This window comes from Scophthalmus maximus, chromosome 14 (assembly GCF_022379125.1).
Source record: "Scophthalmus maximus strain ysfricsl-2021 chromosome 14, ASM2237912v1, whole genome shotgun sequence".
NCBI lineage: Eukaryota > Metazoa > Chordata > Actinopteri > Pleuronectiformes > Scophthalmidae > Scophthalmus > Scophthalmus maximus.
The window spans coordinates 22,766,283-22,777,500 of record NC_061528.1 but is presented as its reverse complement, the minus strand read 5'-3'; the positions used below and the strand labels follow the sequence as shown (position 1 = coordinate 22,777,500).

Genomic DNA, 11,218 nt, shown 5'->3' with positions numbered 1-11,218 from the left:
TGAACCTCTCCGTCACACTGGGCGGAGGCGCTGACGCACTGAGACGACGAGCCACAGCGAAACCTGCCCACACAGCTCAGACCCACTGTGGGGAAGGACAGACACAAGTTCACAGACGCATACTGTACGTTACCTTGTCATTGAGAGACCATATTGTACATGCATGTCACACTATGGTGAGGAGATCAGAATATGGTCCACTCAAAGTGCTGTTGTTGCTTTAGAGATTCTTTTTAGCAGATTATTTCCGTTGGACTGCTAAGTATTTGGGTATCATGTCTAGCCATCTATATATTACATTGATAGCTACAGTAGAACTCTACTATAAATGGAAAACCCCAGTTTTCATAGTGGGTTAGTAGATACTTGTCTATAACAATATTCCTCTAGTGGTACCATCCAGAATTACAATGCTCCATTGTATGGTGTACCATCCCATATTTTAATTTAATCAAAAACGACAATTAACTTCACCTCAAGTCAACTTAATATTAGTGTTGAGCTCGGTTCCCATAATATCAGTCACAAGCTCATACAGTAGGAATTGGAGTATTACAAAATCAAAAGCGTGTTACACAAGTCGACAAGTGTCAGTCAAACTAAAATGATCCATATTGCCTTGCTACCTTATAATCATGTGGTACAAGTTGTTTTTCTTCCGCTGGATAAAGTCACAGAACCTCTCGTCGACTTGTTGAAACTCGACTCTGTGGCCATCTCAGCTTCCAGGTCACACCAGTGCCACACGGCTGTTTGTGAGGTGAGTCGGACGCTTGGAAACCTTATCAGTGTGTGTGTGTGTGTGTGTGTGTGTGTGTGTGTGTGCACTCAGCAGGACAGAAGCTGACCCATTTGATTTGAGCTCAGTGTGTATTCAGACAATCATCTGATCCTCCAGTCATGTTGGCCTTGATGTGCTGTTCACAGTGATCGTGCACCATTTGACACCAGCACTTCAGATAATCCCCGCCCCCTCCATGTTGGCGGATGGGAAATGGACCAAAATATGAAAAAGTGCAGGATAAATAAAGATGCTTTCTGTGAGTTTGGGTTGTCGTGATCACCCTGATGTATGTTCAAGTGTTCCCGTTTCTGATAAGTTTGGTTTTAAACAATAATGTGACGTTTTCAAAATGGGGCGAAACGGCATGATCGACAGCTGAGACTGACTTCATTTGTCAAGTGCGTGTGTGGGCGGGATTACAATACCAAGGTCAGAATCTGGCTCCAGATGACGTTAAGAGTGAAAGATGGCGTTCAGATTCATCTTTGTACATCTTCATAAACAGTCTATGGTTTTTACTCTACACAGGCGCACTGGATTTAACAGAGAGAGAGAGAGAGAGAGAGAGAGAGAGAGAGAGAGAGAGAGAGACCTATTTAGCCTTTTAGTAAATCCTTTAATGGTCATATATAATAATTATGTAAGAAGTTTTCAAACTCTTCTAAGTTAGAAATCATCTTTAAGATATATGAATTTGCACCCAACCACCTGGAGTCCTGGACTACTTCTGCAATGGTAGAAATTTGAGTCTGAATTAAAATCTTCCTTTGCTTGTTCATGTGAAATCTACCCAGAGCTTTTTTTTTCTACTCTGCCAGGTCCCACTGCTCTTATCACTCCCTCGGATTATTTCATCCTCTAATGTCTTAATCTCTTTCTCCAGTTCCTCAATGCAGGTTCTTTCTATAGCTACTGTATGTTTTATATATTGCTGACAGAAGATTCTGATTTGCGTTTTCCCAACCTCCCACCACAATGGGACTGGAGAATATATGTGATGAATTGGTCTACATGCTTTCATAATGAATCATAAAGAATATATCAGACCAATAAAGACCAATGAAAGGACGATGTTTCCCTGGCTCAGGATGAGATGAAACTCTCTTGCATGGAATATGCTGTGACCTGATAATTGTAATGTTGAAATCTGTTGCTTGTGAACAGTGTTTACTTGAGCCAGTTGAAGGCACAGCGTTGTGAAGCGGCCTCCGAGCCTCTTCAGTGGTTAGGGCGTTCAGGTAACCAACAAGGGTTTTAAGACAAGTCTGCCATCTGATCTTGATCCAGCAGTTTGTGTTTGACATCTGAGGACCAGATTGAATCAAAAATAATTGTAGAAATCCAAAACGAGCACAAAGCAGAGATGTCAGTGTGTTTATGGGCAGGACCTGAGTTGTATAATAGGTGAGGACTGCATCAAATATTGATGGAGCGAAGGCAGCCCACGCTCCAGTGGCTCTATTACTTCCTTGGTGGACAAAGTTCATACCACGCTGAGCTCCTCACCTCCAAGTCCGATGCTGAGAGCGAGAGTGACCACCAAGATGAGGCACGAAGCCATTAACAGCTCCACGCGACGGGCCAGCAGTTTGTCCTTCCAGCTCTTCTGCAAGTCATCCTCTGTTGAAATAAAACAGCTCATGTGCATACGGCATGTCATATAAATGGTAAATGGACTGCAATTACACAACAAATCACATTCACACACATGTTCGGGCGGCCCTTTCCTTTCACACATCCTCCACCCTCTGAGTTTGGGGGTTCAAGGACACTGGGACGAAGACTGGAGGAGCCCACCCTGCCTCCGGACCTACAGCACATACAACACCATGTTGGGCTTTAACAGCAGGTAGAATCATTGCAGAGAAAAGCCACGAATTTGTGTTTTTTCCGTTACCTAGAAAATGAAATCTATCAAATTTGAATGTTCGAGCACTGAGGAGGTTCTGAAGCCATGAGGCCAGAGGGCTGATCCCAGAAGAATGACTTATTATGCAAAGTGTCTTAATGATTGTATCATTTATCTTGTGATTTGCTGCTACAGTCAGTACCAGTGGTAAAGTAAAACATCTCGTGTCTTACCACTATGTTTATTACGCTCCAAGTCCGTCCATCACTTCTGTTTACGCTAGGTTTTCACAAAGATTACTCAAGGAAGTCTGGATTTGTTGACTATTTTCTTTGGTGGACCAGTCAAATTGGTGGAGTGAGTATTTCTGGCAGCATGATGGTGTCATGTGTAACTAGATGAAAAGATGTGTTTTGAATCATTTGCAATGGTGCTCTATGGTTCACAGGATTAAGACGTACAAGGTTTTGGAATCAACCCACTGTCACTTTGGGTCTTTTCATGGGATTGTTTTTCACATGGAAACTATAAAAGTGACCCTATTCTTTTAAACACACTCTTCTCAGAAGGGGATCAGATCCACATTCAGGTCTGGTTTGTTTGTTCATCAACTTCTGTATTCTTCCATATTTCTCCAGTGTTAGAATCTCTGCATTGGCTTCCTGTAAAATTCAGAATAGAATTCAAAATACTGCTCCTAACCTACAAAGCCCTTAATAATCAAGCTCCATCATATCTTACAGAGCTCCTAGTTTCATATTATCCCAATAGATCACTTCGCTCTGTAAATGCAGGATTACTTGTGGTTCCCAGAGTCTGTAAAAGTAGAATGGGAGGCAGAGCCTTCAGCCACCAGGCTCCTCTCCTCTGGAACCAGCTCCCAGTTTGTGTCAGGGATGCAGATACCCTGTCTACATTTAAAGTTAAACTTAAAACCTTCCTCTTTGATAAAGCTTATAGTTAGAACTGCTCAGGTGTTTAATAAACCATTTCTTTATTATGCTGTTAGAGGCCTAGACTGCTGGGGGAACTGCTGTTATTAATAACGTCATTGTATTTATAAGTATCAGTTTTCACTAATTATAAGTATCAGTCTGGTAGAAATTAAAGCAACTGTTATACTACCCCCCCATCCCCCGATATGTTTACAGTACATGTCACTAACCCTGTTTGTGTTTTCTATCTCTCCTAGTGTATCTCTGACCCCAGAGCTGCAGGACCCAAACCCCTCATTATTATTGTTATAATTATTATTAATATTAATATCATCACTAATAATAACAACAACATAATTGTATTTTTTAATTATAAGTATCAGTCTGGTAGAGATTACAGTGGCGGTTGTACAACTGTCCTCTCTCTCTCTTCTCTCCTACTGTCTCTCCTCCCACCCTCTTTCTGCCCATCTCTCCTCTCTTCCTCCTCTCTCTCCTCACCCCAACCGGTCGAGACAGATGACCGCCCACAACTGAGTCTGGTTCTGTCAGAGATTTCTTCCTGTTAAAAGGGAGTTTTTTCTCTCCACCGTCGCCAAGTGCTTTGCTCATTGTTAGATTTGTTGGGTTTTCCCTGTAATATTATAATATTGACCTCACTATGTAAAGTGCCTTGAGACAATGTACCACAAGTACCTGAAAGTGAATCGACTAAGTCACAAAAAGAATGGATATATAGCTCAAAGTTGAATTCCAAAGACCATTTCAAATCTTCTAGATCATTAAAAATAGATGTAATCTCTAGCATTCTTGTGTAGATAAATACAATTTTACCTTTTTATGAAAACATATTTGATCACTTTCTGAATCCACGGTCAGGTGCTTTGGTGAAGTGACATGGTACCAACAGATTGAATTTTGCTGGCCATGTTGATTCCTCTGGCCTTTGTCCCATAGATGGATTTGTTAAAACTCCTACAGTCTGTCTGTGACCCAGTCTTCTTCTATTTACACACAGCTAACCTCCCTATAGACAACCTACGATGAAAGCAGCTTTAAAGCAGAACTAGAACTGTCTGGTTGGGTAAAGGACAAGTTCCCTCATGGAACGATGAGGAGGACTAAGGGACCAGGGGGTAAAGACCGTGACACATCACTTAATCTTTATCTCCATCATCTCACATGTCAAGCAGATTCTTATGAAACTCAGTGATCTACACATTCATTGGTTCATGGCGTCACCTCAAGGACAGCACGGGGTCTCACCTGGGAGAAATGGCTGCACCTTTGTGATTGGCATGGTCGGACTGGGTGCAGCTGGAGACTGGGGCTCTACAGGTTTGGCCGAGGTGTTCTCTGACGGGGGGTCCGCTGTGAAGCTGCCCAGGGGGCTGACATTCAGTGTGTTGGGGGTCTCGACAGTGGGGAGGTCCTCCTCTGTCACGGAGACCACCTCTATCCTGGAGGGGTCCTCTGCCTTAGGTTCCTTAACAGGAGAATATGAAGGACAACGACTTGACTCGAATCTCACAGACACGAACACACACTCATCTATTTGCAGCTCTCATTGCAACACTGTATGAAGACTTCATCAGTTTGGCATTGTGTGATTTAAAAAGTCTTAATATATATGGGTTCTGTTAATCACCATGTTGTATCAGACCTCTAAGGTAAAGCACAAAGTTAAGCACAAAGACATGGTACCGTTATGTGGCAGAGAACAGGTCTAACCTTCATTAACAACCATTCCCCTTCTTCACACATCTTTTAAAAATCCATCCGTCTGTCATTATTACATTTAGGGCTGTACCTTATGATTATTTTCATTATTAATCTTTTTAGATTAATCAATGAAAAGTCCATTCGATAAAATTTTAGAAAAAATTGGAAAATCCAGATTTCCTCAAAGGGATGTTTTGTTTTGTCAAACCAAAACTCTAGAGCCCAAAAATATTGAATTAGTTAATGATATAAAATAATTTAATGTCAATCATCTAATAACTTACTGGTGATGTGTCAACCGCAGGAGCATTGGAAGAGGGATCTGCAAAAAAGTAAAGAGAAATATCGGGATGAGTGGAGACGGCACTGACAGAGCAACAGTGGTGGAAGAGGAGAGAAGAAGTCGAGAGAAAAGAACCAAGAATGAAGAAAAAAGAGGCTGGGAGAGATGTTTTCCCGAGTTTGTCCAAAATGTGTCCAACGTACTGATCTCCACGAAGCTCTTGGTCATCTTGCCATCCTCCACGTTCAACACCACGGACCCCTATCCCCCACTCATCCTTTCCGTCCTCCCTCTCTTCTCCCGGTCCTAATGGCTGCCCTCCTGCTGGGCCCACTCTGTGGTACAAAGAGACACCTGAGCAGGTGAATGCTGCCACTCACAGTGGGGATCAGGTGACGACGTACCTCCCATTTTCTGGGTACGATTACATGCTCGTGTGTCCTCTAAGTGTCCAGGCTGTTGGCGTGGGCCAATGTCCACTGGCTGCACTGTCCAGTTGCTTTCTGAAAATGCACCCATACACATGTATTTTCTAGTATAATTTTGCTGCCATCACTATATAAATATATAAATATATATATATATATATATATATATATATATATCACAACTACTGTATGTATTCCCTCTTTGGGAAAGCAAGTGGTTCCCATGTGGGACCCAACACAGTATGCAAGGTGGACAGATATGTCCACAGATCAGAATAGACTCCAACAAGCGTGTGAGAGAGTGTGGACACAATCATTTAGGGGTTCAAGAAGAGCGGGAGACAGGTTCATCAAAAAGGGGGATGACTGCTATGGAGGGCCTGAGAAAGAAAGCAGAAAATAATCCCAAGTCAAAGCCAAAGTCTTTTATTTCACAATAATAATAGCTCAAATAACCCAGCCACTGAAACAACGGGCTTCAGAATGACGTAGGACACTAAAGCATACAGAGGGAACTATATCAAAGACCCCAACAACAACCACACTGATCCCTGTCCCCACTACACTGGACGCTGCAGGGGAAGACCAGCCTGCAGATGGTCTCTAGTGACCACCACCCTTCAGGCCTACCACACTGCATGCAAGGAGAAGTTTAAATCCTCCAAATAATCCCGGCAGGTCGTCCCGCCGCCTGGAAAAGAAACAAAGCCGGACCATACAGTGAGATCCAGTCGGTTCTGGTTTACACAAGTTTAAAATACATTCAGTACAATTATGATACTCTGAGAATCACAACTAGGGCAACAATATCAGCCAGACTTCTGAGTTACAATATAAGACGATGGAACATGTACATATATCTAAGATTAGGTCAAATTAAAACTTAGTAAAGGCATGGGTGAGAGAAGTGACGATCCCGGGTGAGGCTGCACAGATCGGCGGGGGCTGAAGCGCGGCGCCATGTGCAGGACTCAGAGGTCCGAAGGCCACTGCTGCACTAACAGCTGTTCACCTGGTTATTCAGAGTTCGGTGAAGCTCGACTCAGACAGAACCCTGAACCGGAGAACAACACGCCTTTGTTCGATTGACAACGTCTCTCGATCAGCTGTTTATTCAAAATGTATCAATACTGCCATGTCCAAATTCAACACTGCACTTTCTTGGCCTGTAAACAAGCGTGTGACAGACAGATTCGAAAGATTAGTAAGAATGTGTCCATCAGTGGAGAGAACAGTTACATTACATTCAGAGGAGCCTCTCTGCTGCCCTTGTATATAAAATGTATATGTCTGAAAATGATCTTCATTTCATGAGGATCGCTAAGCATATGTATGATGGGGTAATTAAATGCAAATCGTAATACAGACAGAATTATGGTCTTCAAAATATGAGGGAAAAATCCTCTGATACATCACAATATCCTCAGGAATCAATCTCTTCCAGCAGCACACAACTGTTTACAAGAGCATGAAGTTCAGTCATAATCTTGCCTATGGCACCAAAATTATTGATCATGTGGTTTGTGAATAATTTAACGCTCACATTTTTTCCGAAGCGAAACAGGAGAACAAAACTTGATTCGAAACAATTAAATGAAATTACAAATGAACTGATATATATTTTTTTATATATAAGCATTTAAAAATGTGGCAAAAAATATGTTTTTCAGTCGTCCCCCCTGCAACAGTGGGACTCAGACTTACGCTACTTCCACTTCTCCTCCACACTCCGTTAAATCACTTTGCTGATCTCCATCTCCATAAGGAAACATATTAGCTATGCATAAGTAACTCATACAACCCCAATTCCAAATCACTGAACTGTCCCTTTAAGTGCAACTATGTCCTGAATTTGACTAGGGAAGTGTCTACTTTTTTAACTTAACTGTTAATTTCATTGTATAATTCTATGTACAATGACAATAAAGGCTTTCTTATTCTAAAAAGTGAAATATTGATATTGACAACACAGTGTATGAAATGGAAATAAAAGCTCAGTGACAATACAATCACACTGTTTACTCATGTGAAGTTTCCCCAGGAGGGGGTGTAGTCTGACAGAGAATTCAGATGACGTATGTATGTGTATATGTATATATATATTTATTCAAAAAATCATCTTCATCCTTTTACTTCTTCCTAGTTTAGCAGCACGTCTCAGCCTTCTCTCTCTGATGACTCTGTTTCGACTTATTCTGGTCAAAAGATTTGAATAATAAATAAAGAAAGGTTTTATATTTACTGGCATTTTTAGAGACAGGTCCGAGTGGTTTGGTGAATGTTATGTTAATAGTTCCGATGAAGCAGTTTGACAAGTTAATGTTGAGACACAAGACAAGTGATTTGTGGCGCTGAGCAGAACAACATAAACATAGGCGAATGAGTTTATTCCTACATTTAAATGAGACAATTCAAAGCTTTTTACATATACGTATTAATACAAAGGGTTAAAGGAACATATTTATGATAGGTTATGGGATTATCCAACCGCCGGCGTTGATGTCATACGCGGAAATCCGGAGACAATGATGTAACCAGCGCGCCCCAAGTCCATTTACAAAACCCTCACAAAACATTCAAGACAAAACATACAAGATAAGTAATAGAAAAAACATAAATAATAAAATAAATAATAATAAAATAAATAGATCATAATAAAAATATATAATAATAAAATAAATAAATAATGAAAAATACATTTCCCTAAGCGAATAAGATGTCATAGAGGTTCCTTTCATGAGCTTCAAGGAACTCAGGTGATTTTGGACAAGGTCCTTTTTAAAAACAGAGAAAAGGAGTTTCATTTTTCTCCATTGTGATGTGTGGATAAATAAGATTGAAGAATCAGAATTGTTTGGTATAAAGTCACTCTCAATGTCCTCGACAACCAGTCCTGCAAATCCTCCCAAAATGTTCTAGTGTACAGACAGTGGAAAAACAGATGATCAGTGGTTTGTACTTCCATGTCGCAGACGCTGTGGGTATTGGGATCTACACTGAATCTCGGTCTTAGCAGTTCATTGGATGGGTAGACATTATAGAGAGTTTTAAAATGCTCCTCTTTTGTCTTGTATGAAATTCCGTCGAGTCAGAAAGTCATTGTGGTTAACTTGAATCCTGGGTAAATCTGTCAGGTACAATAGTTAATCTATGTTTTGGACTCAGTTAGCCCGGTCAACGAATACCAAGCTCTTAATGTCCCTTGCATGAAACTCAACGTGATCAAATTATTGTTTCTTCCTTGTGAATTGTGGAGGGTGTGTTAAAGCTCCACCTTAAATTACAAAATATTATTAGAAAAAAATAGATATTCGATTTAATACTACAATCGGTTGTAGAAAAATATAAATAAAACTACACAACTAGAATAATCCGGATCAATACGGTTTCACACTCTGTAATCTTCTTCTGTCAAGCGCTGGATGAACAGTCAGCACTAGTTCATCATCTACACTTTCGAAATACATACGATTGTGAAGACTGCTCACGTGTTACAGTCACTGATAACACTGACAGATGTTGGCATTATCAATAGTCCGTACATATCAGTCAACTCTGAACTCGTTTGATGATTGTGGTTTCACCCCGTGTGTGACCCACACACCCTGACGTACACCACGACTGCAAGGTGAAGGTTCTGCTCAAGTTCTCACTCGTATCAAGTAAAGCTCCAAGCGATCCCAACAGATCCCTCATCTGGTACTAGATCTAGTAGTCTGTCTTTCACAAAGGCAGAGTTGGTTACCATGGCGACACTGTTGGAGGCCCCTCGTGGACCAAATTTTTCCGTGCTTTTGTTGTTTTTGCGTATCTAGAAATAGGCAGCGTGTCTACGACGATTCAACATGAAATGAAAAGCTCCCTCACCTTCTCTTTTCACTGAAACTCTACAGCAACATTACAGACGAGGTCATCGAGCTCGGTGGGTTCAGTCACTGCAGCAGCGCAGGTCAAAATCAAACTGGGAAAGTTCCACCATCATGTCCAGTTTGGGAGAAGAGGAGAAAACGCACTGGACCTTGTTTAGATTCCAGCTGTTGCTGCTACCGTCTCTTGTCACACTGCGTGTGTCTGCTCCGTCCCACCGACGTCCCGCAGGAACAGCGTTTTGTTTCCCTGCACGCGTGTCAAGCATACCACAAAAAACTTGACCTGCTTTCTTCACATGCTGAGGTGGCCACATGAATAACCATTAGTCCAGTTCTGATGAAAGCTGGCTCAGGGAGTTCTTCGAGGAAGGAAGTGGGTGCAGGCCTGGTGGCGGCCCACACTGCTGCCCCTCCGGAGGCCTCCCCTGTGGGACAGAGCCAGGTAGATGCCAGGATGAGACAGAGAGGAGTAGGTGGTGTAGTGGTTCTCCTCCAGATTCTCCTTCAGCAGGCAGTCGGCAGAAAACTCCCCCTGGAGGAGAACAGACGTCCTTGTGAATAGTGTTTAGTCACAGATTCATTCAGCATAGTTCTCTTCTCTGACGCACTCGTTCTCTCACTGTAAACAACACCTACCGCTCCATAAGCCCGTCCCGCTGCGCTCATACACAGGTACAAGCCACTCTTCACTCCTCGGATCCCCACCACTCCCTGATTCATAGCAAACACCTTCAGCCAAGCTGGTGGAGATGGAGAAATCCAGAGTCAGACAATTCAGAAACGAATGAATAAGACACGACGTTCCACGCATGGCGACGGTGTGTGTGTGTGAGCGTGAACTCACAGTCCTCAGTGGGCTTGTGGACGCCTCCCACGGAGCCACTGGGCAGGATCTGGAGATGGTAGCCGATCCCAACACGGCAGTAGAGCAGCAGGTGATTGATCGCTTCTCCAGTCGGATGAGGACTAGAACCTGCGTTGTAAATAGATTCATTGTAGCGGATAGGGTGTAATTCCATTTGACCTGTTATGTCAATGAATGCAAAAAGTAATTGGGAAAATTTGGAATAAATTGAATTTAAAAAGGATTTTTGACAGAATTTCCACAGGTCCCCACAAATTGTTCAGACACGTAGGACTGATTTAATCCATCTTAAAACCTGAACGACTCTCTCACCATGTGGTACAGATGTGAGTTCATGTATTATAATTTGACAGTTGTCCATTAAGATGTCAGACCTGGTGGATTTGATAGTACACGTCCACCGTGACATGCTTCTCTTACACATCCTGTCCACCATCACCCTCAGGAGCATGTGTTCATACCACTTTCTACTGTGCACTGACA

General features: G+C 42.1%; 2 protein-coding genes across 3 annotated transcripts in view; both read right to left on the bottom strand.

The window, feature by feature from the left end:
* tmprss3a (transmembrane serine protease 3a) overlaps nucleotides 1–10,431 on the bottom strand; it is a 20,670-nt gene extending 10,239 nt beyond the window's left edge. The window contains exons 1-5 of one of the 2 annotated variants that reach the window (XM_035603847.2): nucleotides 9,869–10,431; nucleotides 5,575–5,612; nucleotides 4,835–5,054; nucleotides 2,291–2,404; nucleotides 1–85 (exon numbers count right to left, since the gene is read on the bottom strand). The exon at nucleotides 1–85 is cut by the window's left edge and continues 32 nt beyond it. In XM_035603847.2, the coding sequence (XP_035459740.1) occupies nucleotides 1–85; nucleotides 2,291–2,404; nucleotides 4,835–4,868 (233 nt within the window). In that variant the 5' untranslated portion in view covers nucleotides 4,869–5,054; nucleotides 5,575–5,612; nucleotides 9,869–10,431. Of the gene's footprint in view, nucleotides 86–2,290; nucleotides 2,405–4,834; nucleotides 5,055–5,574; nucleotides 5,613–5,776; nucleotides 5,898–9,868 lie in introns of those variants that run through there. The other variant, XM_047337214.1, reaches the window with a different exon arrangement.
* fgf9 (fibroblast growth factor 9) lies at nucleotides 10,220–11,186 on the bottom strand. The gene is made up of 4 exons (XM_035604606.2): nucleotides 11,156–11,186; nucleotides 10,715–10,843; nucleotides 10,507–10,610; nucleotides 10,220–10,402 (listed from the first exon to the last, which is right to left on the bottom strand). The coding sequence occupies exons 1-4, from the start codon at nucleotides 11,184–11,186 to the stop codon at nucleotides 10,220–10,222; spliced, it is 447 nt and encodes a 148-aa protein (XP_035460499.2).
* Between the last annotated feature and the right edge of the window lie 32 nt (nucleotides 11,187–11,218).